General features: G+C 45.4%; 1 protein-coding gene across 3 annotated transcripts in view; it reads right to left on the bottom strand.

Moving 5' to 3' along the window:
* USP3 (ubiquitin specific peptidase 3) overlaps nt 1–5,040 on the bottom strand; it is a 79,260-nt gene extending 74,220 nt beyond the window's left edge. The window contains exon 1 of one of the 3 annotated variants that reach the window (XM_019755364.3): nt 4,673–5,040. In XM_019755364.3, the coding sequence (XP_019610923.2) occupies nt 4,673–4,763 (91 nt within the window). In that variant the 5' untranslated portion in view covers nt 4,764–5,040. Of the gene's footprint in view, nt 1–3,471; nt 3,518–4,535 lie in introns of those variants that run through there. The other 2 variants (XM_074327606.2, XM_074327605.2) reach the window with 2 other exon arrangements.
* Between the last annotated feature and the right edge of the window lie 14,346 nt (nt 5,041–19,386).

The following is a 19,386-nucleotide window of genomic DNA, read 5'->3' as shown; positions in this document are numbered from 1 at the left end:
AAGTTTACCAACTAAAATACTGGGAGGGAGGATTGGTGAAAGCATTCTCGGGGGAAGCTCACTTACTTTGCATTTATTTTCAACATAAAGTTAAAGACCATTCCAGCCTGGATCTAAATGGAAGAAAGTTTCTTCATTCATCAAGCAAACATTTACTGAGGGTCTTATTGTGTGCTAAGCACGTAATAAATACTTCATAGAGTGTTACCAAAAAGCAGTAAACGCATTTGACCTAACAAAAAATACTGATTCTATCTAGAAAATTTAGTCTATTGGGCATGCAAAAGTCCACTTCAGATGTAGGTTGTAGGAAAAAAATATGATACAAAATAATAACCCATCACTTTACCAAGGCGATTTCTAACCTTTATCACAAATTACAAACTTATTACCATTGATAAGGACTCAATAATCGGCATTTCATCCTATTAAATGGATCTTCAAAAAAAGGGGTTCATCTCCAATCCCCACCAAAGTGCAGCACATTTACTTGATCTCCACTTACTTTTCTTGGGTAATGTGAGGGGAAGTGTGTACGGGAAACTTAAAGAGGCATTCTCAACTCTTTGGAGAACTAATCAGGGAAAATTTCTAGTGCCTGCACTATTAAAATATTTCCAATTTAATTGGTTATTTAACTCAAACCCCTAAAGTCCAAATGCTTGGTCTTCAGCCTTCCTTAGTTATTAAAACAGTTGGGTTTAGGGCATCTTTTTGAACCATTTTCCCTGTTTTTTACCCTGTATTTTGCCACTGGTTCAACTCTTTCACCCACAGAAATAATGCCCAAAGCCTCCAGTTTCTGAAAATAACATCTGGTATGTGCACAGAACAAAAAGCTTGAGAGAATGTCCTAGTTTTTATTTAAAACTTTTTCATTTAAAACGAGAATGCCTTTAGCGAAGTTTAGACAAAAATCAGCTTTTACCTTATTAGGAGATTGTTATTTTCAACATTTACCTTAAACCACAACATGGATTTATCTTCTAATCAGTTAGCTTCCTGTCTCTCCCCAATTACGTTATACTTCTTTCTAAAGCAGAGGACTATTGGACCCCATTATCTGTTTCCCAGCTAATATATTTCAAAAACTCTGTGAGTCTCCACATAAACGTCGTTAGCCTTAAAACCTGAAGGATTTCTCTAATACTTTAAAGCTATTTTGAAAAGAGCAGGTGTCCCTGTTACTACAGTTATATATCAGTGGGTTCTCAAAGTGTGATCCTGGACCCCAGAGTTTCCAAGACTCTTTCAGGGGCTACATGAGGTCAAACTATTCTCACAAATAATATGTTACTTTTATTTACCCTCATTCTCTCACAAGCATGCAGTGGAATTTTCCAGAGGCTACATGATGTGTGATATATTAAGAGACTGAATGCAAAAGCAGATATGAAAATCCAGCTGTCTTTTATTAAGCTAGACAAGAGTTGCAAAAATATAAAATGCCACTTTTCCTCACTACATTTTGTTTTGAAAAGATAGTTATTTTATATAAACTATTATTTATGTTAACTGATAATGGATGTATTATTGTTATTTGTAAGTAATTTAATAAATACGTATTTAAAATTTTTCTATTTCAATTTCTGGTACAGCAGATTTCAATAGCTATAGCCATACAAACAAAGGCTCTTTGGGGTCTCAATAGTTCTTTAAGTGTAAAGGGGCCTGGGAACAAAAAGTTTGAGAACAGCTGTAGTACAAGAATTACATACATAGCCTAACACACAGTGACTTCCAGAGATAAGAAGCTCAAGTTAAATCTGAAATATAATTACTTCTTATACCCCCTAATCTTGACGAGTAACATATAATATCCTTGTAAAGCATAATTCAGCATAAAGCCAGTCTGTCCTAGGCCCTATTTAAGGGGCTTTAGATATTTAAGTATTCAGAGTCCTCTTTATAAAGATGTTCTGATCTGTAATACCTCCTATTATTTGATTAGTGTATAGAAGTTTCTCAACGTTTTTCACAAAAATTACCCTGTTCATCCCATCAGCAAGCTGTGAAGTAAATGTGAAGTATTACCCTTTTTGACAGATGACATAATGAAACTCATGCTTAAAGGAAACAGAACTACCTGTCCAAGGATGTACTGCTACCTAGCTCGTAGTAGAATCTAGATGTTGGTCTTCTGCAATTTGCTTGGCTGCCTTAGGCTGTTTCGCTGTGGTGTAATTGCAAAGAAAACAGGGCAAGGGCATTACTTTTATTGTCCCAGTGCCAAAACAGGGATTTTTTCTGCTCCTTAATAAGAACGTAATCAGACTCAATATTGGGTCACAGCATTCTTCAACACATTGGCTACCCTTTTGGTTCCCTACGAGAGAGAGGAGAAAAAAGAAAAGAATTTTCAAGAACATCGGAGAATAAATACCAAATACATAATGCTCCAAGATGATGACTTCGTTACGAACTCACAGATTTACTAATCGTTTAATCACCGAGACAACAGGCAGGCAAGAACAAGACCAAGCTCAATACAATAACACTAGATTGTATCAATGAACAGATGCCAACAGGATAAAATGGAAGGCACACATGAGGAGGGCTCAAATCACAGAAAATTGACAGGAGGAAAAACACAGAAAGTTGTGAAACTAGCTTTATTGGTTCTACCAATCCAAGTGCATGACTAGAAGCACCCTGGCAAAGCCATGTCAGAGACCAAGTTTGTTGCAAGATGCAAAGATGCCATCCTACCTCTTGGACAGAAATCATCCGTTCCTTAGGGCTAGGCATACTAGTTTGTTCTTGTTATCAGCACAAGTCTTAGTTATGCTCCATTTTAACTTATGTTCTTAAAGAGATGCTCAATTTTCTGCATCTCTTTTCCAGTCAAGTGGACTGACTCCCTGACTGACAAAAGCAACACTGACAGAATATCTGCCATTTGCATAGTCTTTTCCTTTTTTTGATACATGTGCCCAGTGAGTCCATTTTAAAATTTGATGTGGTTTTACCAGAAAAAAACCAGAAGTGTGCGTTAACCATCCACTTTGTATACTTGTAGTTTACTACAGATGAGCAAGCGTAATTTCATCATTCTTCATGAGGTCTGCTTTTCCTAGTGTTTACTTTGGTCATTTTTCTTTCAAATCTCTTTTGGGGGGAAAAATGATAAGTTACAGTTATTAGCACCACAGGTATAGCTACAATTATAACTAATGTATGACCAACCAATTTGTAAAACAGTTTGATACACCTTATTTGTTGTTCATTCTCAACATTTACTGTGAAAGATACATTCGTAGGTAAGAGCTAACTTATACAAGTTTCTGCACTCTCAAAAGAATAGCAATACTGCACTGTAAAACGAATTAACCGGTTCATTTTTAAAGGCTTCGTGCAGAAAAAAATAATGACTTTACAAAGGCAAGCAAAGCATCAAACCTCAGAAAGCTCCAGGAAACCGCAGTTATTTCTATTCCTTATCCTAGAGTACATTTTTCTTTGCGGCGTTACCTGTATTTTTCTCCAAGGACATAATCACCATTTAAGAAGTACCCTGTCAAAAGTGTTAAGGCATTCTCTGTCTTCCCAACTCTGGCCCACAACGAGAAGTGTCACACAGCTAATGGTACCATGGCTGTTTCCCTATATTTCTTCAAATGACTTTGAGATTTTTGAAGTGCAACGTCCAAATGTTGCGCTACAATCCAAACTACCATTGATCATCTCAAAGCTAATAAACAAAGACTCTAGCGGCGGCACCAGGGCCCTACCAGGAAGTAATCAAAGCAGTGTGGCCGGTGCGATCCTAAGTCTCTAGAGCAGACAATAAGAGGGCACTGGGGCTTCCAAGGGGCCCGGCAGAGGGGTTCATTTGCTTAAGCAATGCAAAAGCAGTATATAAACCTTATAACCGCTCTACAGCACATGACCTCGGGAATCCGAACGCAATTTCAGCCAACCCAAAACATCTGAAAGGCAATCGAGCCGCCTCTCGGAAGCAGCTGCTGGAACTGCCTCCCGAGCTTTCTAGCTTGCATCTTGTTTTCAAACTTCACCCTCCCTGGCTGATGAAAGACTCCGACCGACCTCGGCCTCCCGAGTTCTGAGCACCGCTCCGGGCTCGGCGCTCCAGCCCGGTGTGGATCGCGTTGCCTGCGCCTGCGGGCAAACGAAAGGAAACGCGGCCGAAGCGGGCGGCGAAGGGGCCCCAGCGCGCCCCGCAGCCCAGACAAAGCTGCGTTGGGAGAGAGGCGTTTTCCCCGTCCCGCTGATGACCCGACACAACTCGGGGGGCCCCCCCCACACACGTGCGACCGCCCTGTGGGGGCCGGACACCCGCCCCCACAGCTCCCTACCCGGCGACACGGGCGAGCACAGCCCCCGGGCACAGCGGGGCGGGGGCGCGAGCGCGGACCCGACTCCCGGCCTGCCGATGTCCCCACGCGCTCGTGGCCCCAGCAGGCTCCCGCCCCGCGCGGGCCTCTCCTTCGCCGGCCGGACAGTCGGCCCGCGGAAAACAAAGGAGCCGCTGCCGCTCCGCCCGCCCGCCTGCCCGCGCCAGCCTCACCGCGTACCCCTCCCCAGCCGCCGGGCCCTGCTCGCCCTCACTCCTCGCCGAGTCCGCGTGACGACCGCCCGCGGCCCCTAGACGGCAGGCCCGGCGGAGCCGGGACCTCGGGTGCGCGGCAGGGCCGCCTGGGGCCGCACTCACCGCTGCAGCACCAGGACGACGGGGAGCCGTTGGGGAACTTGGCTGAGTCCGGAGCGATGCAGACGCTAGAGCTGAGGTGCGGGCACTCCATGGCCACGAGGAGAGCGGAGAGGAGGACCGAGGCTCCGGCACCGCACGAGGTGGGGGCGGAGGGACTCCGAAGGCTCCGTCTGGGGTCGCTCCTCGCCGGGCGCTCGGCCGACGACGGCTGCGTCCCGAGCCCTTGCGTCAAAGAAAGCAAAAGCTTCCGGGCGCCGGGTTTTCTCTCCCGCCAACTCCAGAAGTCCCGCTCCGGAAAACATGGAAATCCGGGGTCCGGGTTCTGCCGCCACCCTTAGGCTGGGGTTTCCGTCTTCCCCGGCCGGCCCCGCCCCTGGGCAGGCCACGCCCCCAGGCCCAGCTCCGCCCCCGTCCACACCCGTGGGGTGAAGTCCTGTCGCTTGCAGGCGGGTGGCCCGGAGTCAGGCTGCGCTCCTAAATGACTTTCCCAACTCTGCCGCCCCGGGCGGCCGCGGCTTCCCCAAGTCTCGGGAAGGGTGGGGCGCCAAGCCGGGACAAGCTGGGCAGGTCCGCTGCGTTCACCACGGCTCGGCGAGCGTTCGCAGTCAGATAAGACTGATCCTGCCTGGTGTTTGGTGGCCTGACTACACCGTGATAGAAAATCTGGCCACACAAGAAAGTGTGAAGAAGAAAACAAAAACCAGTCGGGCAGACAGGCACTAGAGTCCGCATTTTACACACGAGCTCAGAGAAGTTAAGGGCCTGGCCCCCAGTAGCCCAGCGGACTGCGTAGGTCGCAGAGCAGTCCTAATGTAGTGTTTTCCCTGGGGCAGGTTCGATACTAACCAGGTTCCAGGTCCTGAACACGTGGCCTTACCCAGCCTTCTGGGTGCTGGGCCCGCCAGGGCGCCCCTGAACCTGAGTTCAAACCCTGTCGCTGTGCCTCACCATCCGCGTTACCTCGAGCACGTGGTCGGACTTGCATGCCTCACCCTTCACTGGCAGTGGGGTAGCCCTAACCTGGGCTTGCTGAGCGCGAGGTCCTGGTTACCCGGTGATAAAAAGGGAAGCGATCTAACCTTTGCTAAACACTTACTGCTGTCTCATGGCCAGGCATTTTACACCCAATACCTCATTTTAAACCTCGTACCACCCTGCCTGCTGCTGTTATAAACCCCTTTTCTACCGTGGGGAAACCTAGTCTGTAATTCGCTAATGCGTGCCAGAATAAATTCCCTGAAGTCTCTGACCTCTTTGTGAAAAGTGGATAAGGCAAGCCTTAAAGGGCTGTTTGAGCTGGTGTTACACCCAAGCGAGCGTGGGATCTCTCTGGGGCACGGCCTTGAGGACGTCCGGGGTTATTACAAATACTGCCTTAAAGTTGGGGCTCCTTGTAAAACCCGGCGAAGGAGCAGCAAAGCCAGAAGGCGAGCAGGGGTGGGGAGGAGGAGGATGTGGCAATCCTGCGGGCAGGGCGAGAGGAGGAAGGAAGGTCAGGAAATGATTAACCGGGTCGGGCCGGGTAGTGGTTAGAGCAGGGCACCTCCCTGCCGTGCAGTCCTGGAACAACTCGGGGATGTCCTGTCCGTCACTTCTCACTTCTCCCCATCCCCCAGCCCCCCTCCACTCTCCCACCCCCGGCACCACTCGATTTCTTCCTAATGGTGTCCACTCACCTGGGGGCATCTGTGCCGACTGTGTCCCCCAATAGTATTTCCGATTCCTCAGTCAACGCTTTCTGTCGCTTCCAAAATTTTATTTGATTTGCTCTGTTACAGCAAGCCTCAGTCTTGGGATTTTATGGCAGTGAGGAGTTGCAGCTCTAGTCCACACAAGCCGTTTCTTTTCTATCCATAAAACTGGTAAAATAATATTTATCTCGCAAAGAAGATGTGAGAATTCGTATGAATTGCCACTATGTTGTAGATATCCAATAATTTATAGTTTTTTAAAAATTACAGTAGGTGAGGGAATAATTCCTAGGAAAGCAGAGGATAAACAATAAATCTGACCTTTGTTCAAGCTCCCATCTTTTTTCAAGGCCTGGCTGGACCAACTTCTGTTTCCCTCTGGAAACCTACCCTTATTTAGTATCCATACCCCTCATTTAGCCATGGAGCATGCCCTGCCTGACCCATGCTGTCTTTCATATTGGCATGTAATGTGTCTCTTTTTCACCCTCTTAGAGACTCAGTTTCCTTATTCTTACCTCAGCTTAAACATCACTTCCTCACAGAGGCCTTTCCTGACCCTGCTCCACTCCCAGGTTACCTTCAGGTGTGTGATGCCCTTGTCTACCCCCACACTCTGCCTTTTTTAAACATTCTTCATGCGTGTACTTGTTTGTTTAATGTCTGTCTTCCCCTTGGAGATCCATAAGGATAGCAAACAAGTCTGTCTGGTTTCCTGCTGTATTGCTAACAACATGTGGAACGTGGAGGTTTTCCAATAAATAAGTGTTCAATAATGAATGAGTGATCGATTAGCAGTGTCTACCATGGGCAGGAGTTTAGAATGTGGCCCAACATATGCCAGGCATTTGCCCCCCAGCCAAGGTGATCTCTAAGTTTCCTTCAGCTCTGAGTTTATGATTTTGACAGCATCAGAAACGTGTAAGGTATAAACTGCTAACAACAACAAAAAATCTAAAGAAATGAAAGAAAGGTTTTTATTAGAATCTTCTCTCCCCAGCTTGAATAAAAACCTCCGGAACAAGGGCCCTAATTTAGTCATCCCTGACTGCTGTAGTCCCCAGAGGGCAAGCTATGACTACCAGGCAGTCCAGAGAAGCTGGCAAAATCAAAGAGGGCCTCCTGGAGCGTTAGCTAGATTTTCCTTTTTAAAAGGAAAAAAGACACAGGGAACTTTCCTGTGTCTTTGAAAGTTTTCATACTAAAATAATATATTGGGGCGGGGGAGAAACCTCGCGGTGAGTAAATGTGTCAAACGGGGGAAGACCACGGGACACACTGGGAAATCTGCTTTTTCAGTTCGTCGTTTCTTCGGCTACATTTAATACAACGTTCGCTTTTTTGTTCTTGGCCCGCGTCGCTTTGGCACTGAGGAGCTCTGACATACATAACAGTGAGCCCTGGTGCTGATGAGCCAGCCTCCAGCTCAGGCACTTGGAAACGAGCGGCCTCCGGGTTCCCCAGCCAACCCTCAGCAGCCCGGGGGAGGAGAAGGGAAGGGGTGGCTCCTGCCAACAGCGGCGGTGGAGTTTTAAGTTTGCATTTTTCAGAAGAGAAGAATGCACAATTTCAACCATATTATCAAATGTTTCTCATCTAAAGGAGATGTATACATATAAAGGGGGGCGGGTGCTGACGCAGGAAGGGAGAGGGAAAGCATACGTTGCCATGGGAACCATAATCAGGAAAGGTCTCAAGGTTGCTTTGACCTTCCCCTAGCCTTAGACTTGAGAATTCTGGCAAAATCAGTGGTCCCCAAGCAAGGATTACAAGCTGATCAGGCCCTGGGAAGACTAGCTCTGACTATCCCCACTCAGGCAAGGCTTATTAGAAGCACCCAGACAGCTAGGTTGATTATTTACCTTAGAGATTTTTCTAGGAGCAAAGCCTCCTTGGGAAATCAAAGTTAGATCAAGAGAAGGCTTGGTGAGAATTCAGAAGGAGGGGATGGGAGTGAGGGGCAGCTGCCCCAAGGACTTTTTTATTAGCTCATTTAATTTTTCAAGCGACACTTATATGACAGTCCCTTGCCTGTTTACTTGTTTATCTATTGTCAGTTTCCTCCATGAGATCAGAAACCTTGCTAGTCCTGTTCATCGCCTGATTCCCAGCTCCTGGAATTCAGCCTGATACTTGGCAGACTCTCAGTCACTATTTGCTGAATGACTGAATGAAGGGGGTGGGTGTGGGCTTCAGGCAGCCAGCCCTCACTTCTGCACCCAGGAATACCCACGCAGTGTCATTCTCCCACTTCTTTCCATTCACCCCTTTCGCATTACTTCCCTGCCCAAAATTCTTTACTGGCTCCCTATCTCTGGCAAGATAAAATCAATCGGAACCCCGCTGCCATCATAGTCACCTGCCGCTTCTCTTTCGCTAAAGCTTTTTTAAAAACTGTTTCAGCAGTACCTAAAATAGTTCCCTGATTATGGAAAAAATGCTTCCTCACACCTCTGTATCTTCTCCCACCTCTTTCCCTACTACCAAACCAGCTCCTACTCCTCCTCATGAAGCTTATAGCCTCCTCAGGGAAGCCATCACTCCTCAGGGCGAGTCCATCACTCGCCCAAGCAGATGGCTGAACCTCCTCCTGCCCAAACCCCATTCTGTAACAGCTTGTCACATGGTGCTGTTATTTTCTCTGTACCTTTCAGTCTCCCTTGGGAACAGATGGTTTTCATCTGTGGATCCTAGGCACCTAGTTCATCAACTGCAGATATTAAAAAAACATTATTGTATTTGTGGATTAGATGTTGGAAGTGCCCCCTTTTGAGAGTGATGACATCAATCATTAAGGGTAATGGTTCCCTAGGTAGTCACTGAAAGGACCTCAAATACGTAAGAACAGAAACTTACATTTATTGGGTTTCAAGTAGGTGTCAGATACTCTATCAAGTGATTTTCATTTCTTCATTAATCCCCACAACAGGTATTATCACCTGAGGTAGGTATTATCATCTGTTTTACTGATGAAAGAGCAAAAGCTCAAAAAAGGTTAAATAATTGCACAAATATACACAATTAGTACTTGGTCTTTCATCAAAGTTGGTAGAGTTTTACCCTTCAAACGCATGGTCAGCTAAATGATTTTTGCAGTATTATATGGGAGTAGCTTAAGTTCCTAATAATGAAGACTCCTAGGGACCACAGGATACAGAAGAGTAACTAAAGAGTCATTTAGGTTTAGTACTATTGTAATAATCATATCATCAACATCTTAATTTGTGTTGTTCTTAATACTTTCTATTTTCTCATTGAAATGTGAACTTCGCAGCACTTTTATGAAGGAGATAAGAACATTCTCTTGTTTGAAAGACCCACTTTGCAGATAAAGCATTGACCAATTGAGCAAAACACTGGGGCCCTAGCACCAAACAACTCTGACAGTGAAGGGGTCACTTCTTCCTCAGGGCCCCGGTCTCCAATCTGTAAAAACAGAGGGTTTGACAAAATGATCCCTCAGGGCCTTTCCAGAGTGAGGGCTCAGTGATCCTGTGACAGCTCATGGCCACCCGGTGACACTGGCAACGGCAAGAAGGCTCTGGTATCCTGGGGCAGAGACTACTAACGGTCCACCCCAAATCTGTTTTCTTTTCCTCTTGGGTTCACTAGATATTTCTCATCTTTCCTGTAGCTACGTGTAGCCACTTTTAGTTAATGGAGCCTGAACAGAAATCACCAGGCTCCGCCTTGGCTGGCTGGCACTGTGGACAGCTGCCCAAGACAAAAATACTTCAGTGGCCAGTTTTGTTTATCAACACATGGAGGAAAGGGGGGAAATATGTTAGGTCACGTCCAGAAAGAAATGTGGGTTTTCTAGGCTTTCAGTCTGTCCTTTCTGTGTCCTCATTTTAACCATTCATTTAGTCCGTGAATCGTTGTCTGTGGTCCTGCCCCATGCCAGGCACTGATGATGTAGGGACTCAGGGCTCAGTGCTATGTGGGGTCCCCCTCTACTGACATCTCTTAGCCACTATCAAGATGGAGAGCACTGTGATATCACTCCTTTCCCTTTGCTTGTTCATTGCCTTATTGGACATCGGAGCCTCTGAATTTCCAAGTGCTGTCTGGAAGTGGGGCTTTAAGCCTTTTAATTATAAAAACAGAGTCATATGTCAAGGGCCTGCCTTGGTGTTTGGCATACAGTAGACCCTCAATAAATGTTCACTTTCTTGAGACCTTGTCAAAAAGGAGAATTGATGTGGGAGATGGAGGATGATGCCCTGAAATCATTGATTCTAGTACAGCTGGCACAAGAGGTTAAATGTTTGTCTTTTCAAAGGGATGTGGGCCAGATCATTCAACAAATACCACTGATGCTCAAGGTTCATGGGACATAACAGCGAGCAACGCAACGTTTCATCCTCAAAAGGATGAGGAAGGGGCAAAGAAACACACCAGCAAATAGGCAATTGCAACAGTGTGATAAGTGCTGGGACGGAAAGTACAGGATGTTGCTTAGCCACAAACAAGGGGCAACTAACCAAGGCTCGAGGCTCATGGGTGGGGGAAGCATCAGACAGGGCTTTCTGGAGGAAATAACATATGACCTGAGACTTGATTGATACCTAAGAGTTAGCCAGGTAAAGTAGTGTTGGGGGAGGGGGACATCATATCCCAAGCAGAGGGAACTGTATTTGCAAAGGCTCAGAGGCTCAGAGAGAATCTGAGGCTGCCAGTCTGGCTGGGAAGTCATGTGCAAGGAGATGAAAAACTAAAAGGTGAGGCTGGCAAGGTAGGTAGAAGACAGACTTTGAGGGCTGCTGACTCTGTAGCAAGAACTGCCAACGCAGAGAAATCTGGTCCCCAGGACTCTGGCATCTTTCAGGGTTACACTTTGCCAAGTCCTGGGAGAGGGCATAAGGGTACAAAGACGCAGAAAGGTAAGAGATAAGACAGAATAAAGAAAGCAACTAACAATTATTAAATGGCTATAAGATGTTCAACAGCATTATAGTCATCTGAGCAATCAATGCAAATTAAAACCACGGTGCACACCTACCTAGAAACCAACAGGCAGGAATTAGAATGTAGATGTGACTCCCCTGCACCCTAATCATGACCAGATCATTGACACTGTCCTTGAGGAGCTTACAACCCACTGAGAAGGAGAGGTTTATATACTTTAAGAAGTAGAATTTTGATGGGGAAAGGAATTGAAAGCTTAGAGAACGTCCATCTCTGCCTTCCCCTCTTCTTTCCCACCCTTAATGTGACCTGACAATTCAGCTACCTGGAATATTCAGCTAACCAGAAAATGAATTTCTCAAACACCCAGAACATAAATTTTTATGGTCCCAAACCCTTCCATGAGGTGCCTGATGCATTAGAAAGAATCAGGGCTTTGCGTACGATCAAGCTAAGGTCTTGTTTCTGCCACTGGCCTGCTGTGTGACCTTGGGCCAGCAGCCTGACCTCTCCTGAGCCTCCGTCTACGAAACGGGAATAATATAATAATAGCTGCTTCCAAAATGGTGACTTCCCTGCTGTGTCTCCCTTAGTGAAATACTTATGTTTGGAAAGAGAGAACAGGGATTCACATGTTGTGATCAGAACCATTTTCTAGAGTTGCCAACACCCATAATTTATGCATTTACATAATCATACCAAAGTTTCTAAGCATATTTTATAATTACATCATCTAGAAAGCTCTGCTGTGCCTGACCTGGTTATAAGTGGGCAGGGGGAAAACGGTATTTAACATTATTACCATCCAAAGAACAATGGTGGAAAAGTAGGAAAAGGGCCTTAGAACCTTTCTCAGTTGCCTGTACCGTGGCTGGTACTTTCAGGCTGGAAATGGAGGCCAGAAGCAGCAGGGCTTCATGGAATTACCCTTCCTAAGAGAACTGAGAGCAGAGTGATTAGAGAACTGAAAGGGTCAGGAGTTTCACAGAGGAGGAAACCGCTCTCAGAAAGGTGACACATTTTCTCAGCACTCCAGAGTTCTCTGGTGGGCTCCTGACACCTTAGTTTGCCAGCATCTGTGTGAAGCCAAGTGGGAGAATAGTTCTCTTGTGTACCTCGTTTGCCCCTTCTTATGCTCAGGATGCACAAGTTGGTTCTGTCGGGGAAAGAGATGGCTACAGAGGGACAAACACTGAATGCAACAGTCCGTATAGCAGGTCCCTCCATAAATAACCTCCAGACTCAAGCCAGTGAGCCCTCTAAAGGCGGCAGTAGCCCCAGCAGAGAGTGCCTGGCACGTATGAGGCACTCAGGGAATTATATTAGTCTGGTAAATAAATGTGTATTCAGCCGTGAGAGGCTCAGTCTAAAGCTTACTATCGAAGGACATACAAGAAACTGGTAATAGCTATTGGCTCTAGGGAGGAAGACTGAGTGGGAGAAAAAGAGGGAGGGAAATTTACTATTTACCGTACACCATTTTATTCTTTTTCAGTTTGGTACCACTGGTGATCAAAAAATTAGTTATATTTAAAGAAAAAATTAAGCTTAATGTGATTCCCCCCTCAGGGAAATGTGCACTGCAATAGGAGGGAGAGACCTGGGTCTTTACAGTCAAACTAACTTGACTTTGACTCCCAGCTAATCCTGCTACTTCCTAGCTGGATGTCCTAAAACAAATTACCTACCTTCTCCGAGCCTCATGGTATATATCTAAAATAGGGACAATTATCCACCGGGTTGTTGTGAAGCTGAAATGTGATAACCTATGAACACTCACCACGTGCCAGGCACTCTTCTGAACACTTTTAATCTGCGTATTGACTCATTTCATCCTCAAGATAACCCTACGAGAGTGAGAGCTATACTATTCTTTTCCCCCTCCCCATCTTACAGATGAGGAAACTGAGCTCCAGAGACTGAAGAACTTGATTCGAGTCTCACACGCAGGCACGCCACTTCCCAAGCCTGCCACTTCCCACCTCCACTTGGCTGACTTGAAATGTTAGCATCTTCTTTTCAATAGGTGATTTTTAAAAATGCAAACATTTACAAGCCCCTCCCCCCCAAATGTCTTTGTAATGGTGGGCTGTTGGATATGGTGACAGGCTAGTGAGGGCAGTGCTGGTTAAGGAATCAGCAAAGCAAAAGCAGGGAGAGGGAGAGAGAGAGGGAGGGAGGGAGGGGGAGAGAGAGAGAGAGAGAGAGAGAGAGAGAGAGAGAGAGAGAAAGAGAGAGAGAGAGCAGTTCTAATGAAGTTAAGAATCTTGCAACCAGAGAATGTAGTTGAACTGTAGTATATGCATACTTTTTCTGTTGTACACTTTATTTCTATTATTTTTAAAATTTTGAATTATATATTGGAGGCAGATACCATGAGTTCTTTAGGAGTTTAGGCCTCTAAGAACATTGATAGGGTGGAGCAAACTTTTAGGCAGGGTTGCTTCCCCCACCCCCTCCGGTGGGACCTACACTGAGTCATCGTCTGCTGACACTGTTGATTCTGTCTGTGGTATCGATAGGTGTTTTTACAGTTGACATCTGATATTAACAGAGGCCATTTACCTCTGTTTCTTCTAATTCAATCAAAAACAATTTCAGTGACTGGAACACCCGGGCAACTGGGTTCTCAGTTTCATTGAGTTTTTACTGTACTTGGAGTTGAAAAGCCTTCTTCTTCACCGTGTCACAGCATGTGATTCCTTTCTATTTCCCCTGCCCATGCTCCCCATCTCCTCCTACCCTGGGACCCTCAATGTCTCCTATAGCATCCCCCACAAACCATCAGGCCACTCCCTCCGGTGAGCCCCTCCCACAGGCCCTGAAGGGGCCTTATGCTCAGCCTGCGCTAAGACAGGGAGCTCCCGCCGCTAGAACCAATCCTCCTCTCCATGTCCCCCTGAGTGGTCAGCCTGGCAGTGGGTGTTGGTCAAAAAAGACAGAAACCACAGAAAGGCCTCATCCCTACCTCCCACCACCTGTGCTCACTGCAAACTTGCATCATCTCTTCCTGTCTGTGCTCTATCAGAAGCTTTCAGCAGCTCCCCGCTGCTCCTAAAAGCAAGCCCAGACCCTTCCCTGGCATCAGGACTCCAATACGTTTGATCTTGACCAACCTGCCAGCCTTGCTTCTCCCCACACGCCCACCTGGGCCTGATTGCTCTCACCCTGGCTTCTCCCTCAAGCTGCTTCCTCTGCCCAGTTCACTCCTACCTGTTGAAGTTCTTCCACCTACTAAGGCACAGCACAAAGCTCATCTTCTAGAAGAATTCTTCCCAACACTCATTTGTATTTTCTTTTTTTCCCTTCTGCCTCCCTCCCTTCTTTCATTCTATCTCCCCTCCTTCTCTCTCACACACAGTGTGAATTGATCTCCTTCCTTCACCCACATTCCCATGGGCCTCTGCTCGTACCTTAGAGCTGCACTTCAGTCTGCTTTGGAAGAGAATTCATCATGTTTGTACCACCTCCCAGTTAGTAACTATGTCCTTGGTTTGCAAGACCTACTCATTTCTCATTCATCTGTACATTTATCATAGTACTGGCCCCAGGGTTTTGCGTATAGTAGGTTCTCAATAAATGTTCAGCCCTCAAGTATTGTTAGTTACTTGATGGACAGAGCCTTGGCTTTGACAATGGACAAAACTGAATTTGAGTTCCCATCTGCCTTTCAATAATTGTGTGACTTTGGATAAGGGACCTCCTCTCTCTGAACCTCTTAGGTCCAAAACCTATAAAATGTAGGTTATAATAGTGCCTATCCCGTTGGGTGGTGAGGCAGGATTGAGATAACATATGTAGAACATGTGACTCTTGCCCTTCATAAAGTAGGTTCCTGATAAACACGAGTCACCAGCTTCATCCCATGCACACTTTTGCAGCTCTTACTTTTGCCCTGGACCCTCTGGAGTGGATATCTGGGGAGAAGGATGCTAGAATATGTGCACTGGAGGACTAGGATGACCTCCTTTCAAATTGGGCCTGGCAAAGACAGAAAGGATTCTGAGGAAAGGGGTATGTGGGGGGGGGCACGAAGTTGGCAGCCCCAGGCCCTGTAGGAGGTGGGCCACCCCTGTCCCAACTAAAGAGGTCAGACACGGCCCGGAAATCAGCTCCTCCAATCTCCTTTGTGATATATTAGCACCTACTAGATATCCTCCCCAAAGCCATCTCCGTACCTTAACGTGAGCCTGAGTAATTGGAGAATAGGAAAGGCAGCTCTGAGCATGGAGAAAGGCCGTTTTCAAAGGAATTGGCCAGTTTGTCTCTGGTGCTAGGGGAAAGGGGAACAGAGGCCCAGTAAGGCAGGACTCTAGAGGCCCAGGGAACCCCTCCTATCATGGAGATACTCACACTTGCCTTCTGTTCTTATCTAAGTTTCCAGGAGCAGCCATCCTGGGAAGGGGTGATGAAGGACATGGTGTAGTGTGGGGTGGAGAAGGGTGGGTGGGAAGAGAGCAATATCCTCTGTTTGGCAGCTCTGGTCCCCAGCACATGTTATTAAATAGGTGTTTTGATACATTTCAGTTTCCTGAGAATTTGGGCAGGGCCATCAGCTTTTCTCAGGGCTGAGCTCCCTTGAATAAGCTGATCTACTTCCTTCTGTGCACCATCCTCACCAGCCTGTCCAAAATCGAGGTCCCTGTGATGGGGTAGTATTGTGGGATTGGAGGTGGTGGTGCTACCAGTTTGCAGAGTACTCGTTGTGGGAAAATGTGAATGTCATGTGGCAGCCTTTCCCTTGGAGATAGGCTCTTAGACTAGGATCTTGGCACTTGAAGACTTTTGGTGATCATCTAGTCCAATCCATCCTTTTACAGATGAGGAAACTGAGACCTAAAGAGGCCAAGCCAATTCACAATGTATGCATGTATCAAATCACCCCTAGTGTACACTTCAAATATCTTATACTTTTATTTGTCAATTTTGCCTCAATAAAACTGAAAAAATAAGTAAAAATTAAAATAAATAAAACAGAGGCCAGAAGGAGAACCCAGGTCTCCTCATCCCCAGTCCAGGGTTTTTGTTCTGTTTCTCTATGATAGCCCCATAAAGACATTTCGGTGTGGTGTGATGCAGGTGTCACACATGGTTGAAAATGATATATCTGGATTTGACTAGAAAGTGTGAATCATACTTGTTCTAATTTCATATTGGAGCCCAGCTTACTCTGCCTGACTTGTAACTTCTCATTCCCATGGGGAGGGGCCTTGTGCACACAGTCTAGATTCACACTCTGATAGAATCTCGGGGTGGGGTTGGGAAAAGTCCAAGGCATGAGAGTTTTGGCTTGGTTAGTATGCTCTTTTGAGTACTGAGTAGGCAGGCATTCTCTTCCTCCTTCCCTAAAAGGTCTCCAACCTCTTTAAGTCCAAAGAAGACTGGTGTGCAATGAGACACCCCTGGGAGGTAGCACCTGGCACCTTTCCCAAGGCAAGGAACAGACTGAGTGGAAAACTGACAGTGATTCATGTAGGTTCAAAAAAAGCACATGAAGCTGGCATGGGTATGACCAATGGAAAGGCTGAAGGAAGGGGGATGTCGAAAAAAATTGATGAAACTCACAAGGGGAAATCCATTCACTCATTCAAGAGATTTTGGTTTGAACACTTCATTAAATCAGGTACAGTTCTAGGCACTGGGCAAATCAGACCAAGAAGGGTACAGAGACCTATGCAATGATTCAGAAGAGGAAAACTGAAAGTCATAGACAGATTCACAGTTAAATGAAAAGTGAGGTTAGAGAAAGGCAGTGGGAAGAATAGGATCTTGAAAAATTCGTCAGAGACTTCAAGAGGATAACATTTGCACAGATAACATTTTTTAAAACCTGGAAGAAAGGAGCCAGAGGGAGATGCAATTTGAGAACCACTATGGCATTCTAAAGACTAAACCAAACTGTTTGCACTGCATGCTGGGATAATCCACTTACTCAGCAAGTACTGACTGAGCACCTCCTATTTCTCTGGCCACATCAGGCTGTTTCTCGCCTCCACCAGACACATTCTTCAACCCTGCCTTTGATTTATCAGTGTCCTCTCCTTTTGAGGGCTCCCCCAATGAATAGCACCATTTAGCAGATACATAACAACAGGCTGAAAATGTTTTGACAGGAGAATGAATAATATCCTAGCGAGGACCCTGACTAATTCATCTTTGTATCTCAGTGCCAGGCACATAGTAGGCATTTAGGAGCTGTTTGATAAATGAATGAATATCATTGCTAGGCACTGAGGAGGACAAATTTTTAAAATAAGAAACATTATCATAATTATAACCTTGTAGAAAGTTCATTAAAGATGTTTGAAAATGAAAACACTAACAGTAGCTGAATGATGGAATCATGGGAGATTTTCTTTCTTTTCTCTATTTTCCTCATTTTTTTTATAATGAAAAAGTACATTTCAGTCCATCACTACCCTGCTTCCTACCCAAAAAATAATTGTGAAAACTACAACTTAAAACTACCTAATTTTGTACCCTATAAATTATGAAGACTGAGAAAATATATCCTGAATTTCATAATGCAATCAAATACAATTTATCACCACGTTATTCTGATGTGTTTGATGATAAGCCACCATCACTGTGTAATCTGGCATAAACAACAGTTCTCATAAAATGCTTTGATTAGTATTACTTGAAACAGCTAAACCGGGTCTTTTGTTAGAGTGCTCGGGGAAGGAAGGCGGGACCTGAATGAAGGGAGATGTGACTCTGTTGGCCACACCAGGGACCCACTTTTCTGGCAAAGAATGTCAGGACCTGGGAGCTCTGAGGACCTTGGCTGACAGACAGGCAGGCCTCCAAGCGTCTGCAGCAGAGCAGGCCAGTAACTGCGGCTTCTCAGGCTTCACAAAGGAACTTTTCACCCAACAGGAGTGGCACTACCACCCCAACTCTCCTTCCCTTCCCTCCCAGGGTCAGCCTTCTGAATATGAGACAGCCCATAAGGATAATTGCCTATGATGTCATCAATAAAGATTTATTCGGGCGCTGGAACCATCGCTTTTTAGAGGGCCAGAGGAGCATATTCACACGACAAATACTTATTGAGAACCTACAATGCACCAAGCATAAGCAAAGTCTTATACATACATGACATCATATCATTTCTTCCTTTCATCGACATTATGTAGATGTTATAATCCCCATTATGTAGATAATGAAACAAGCTCAGGAAGGTTAAGGACCTGGCCCTAGGTCACACATTTAAGTAAATGGTGGGAATCAGGTGGAAGCGGGAGCAGAAAGGGAAGGAAGGAGAACGAATCCAAACTCAGCTCTATCAGACTTGGAACTTTGCACTGCACCAAAGCAGGTTTCCAGACTTGGTGTATAAAGTCTGTATAACCATCAGCAACCACTGTGGGTCTCAGTCTCCTTGTTTATAAAAATAAAGGGCTTGATAAATATGTTTTCCAAGTGTCCTTTCAGCACTAGATTCTTTGTGAGGGTATTTCCTCTTCTTTCCTTTGTAAAAGCTCTGCTGGACAATTCTCCCTGGCCACCCACGGAGAGCAACTCTTGGGCTGGGGTCTCTCCTGGGATTGCCCCCTAGAGGACACCGGTGGGAGTACATGCAACTAATAGACAAACCAACATAATCACCTGCTGGAAGCCTACTTTAATTATCTCTTTACCTTTTAAAAATGTAGAGTTAAAAAATATTCTCACAGCCCTTCCCATGCTCACCAGAACAAGGCTGCTGGAACATTTAATGATGGGGAGAATATATAGCCTGAAGAACTACTGGTTCTGAGTCATTTAAGAATTGGATTATATTTTACTTCCTACAAATCAGTTTCTTTTAGGACTTATGAAGCCACTTATTAATCCAATGCTGATTTTACAGGGTTGCCAAACTGTTATTATAAAACAATATATTTGTCTCTACTTAGTTATTTTTATTGCAATAGTCAGTTTTTCGTTAGGTAATACGTGCACGTGGTACAACATTCAAAAGTCATTCAGTAATTACTATATGATTTAGCAGTTCCATTCCTGGGTATATACTCCCCAAAATTGAAAACAGGCATTCAAATAAAAACTAGACACAAATTTTCATAGGAGCACTATTCACAATAGCCCCAAAGTAGAAACAACCAAATATTA

The sequence above is a fragment of the Rhinolophus sinicus genome, chromosome 3 (genome assembly GCF_057876585.1).
Source record: "Rhinolophus sinicus isolate RSI-liver-muscle chromosome 3, RSI-T2T, whole genome shotgun sequence".
NCBI classification, from domain to species: domain Eukaryota; kingdom Metazoa; phylum Chordata; class Mammalia; order Chiroptera; family Rhinolophidae; genus Rhinolophus; species Rhinolophus sinicus.
This window is presented reverse-complemented; position numbering and strand designations above follow the sequence as displayed.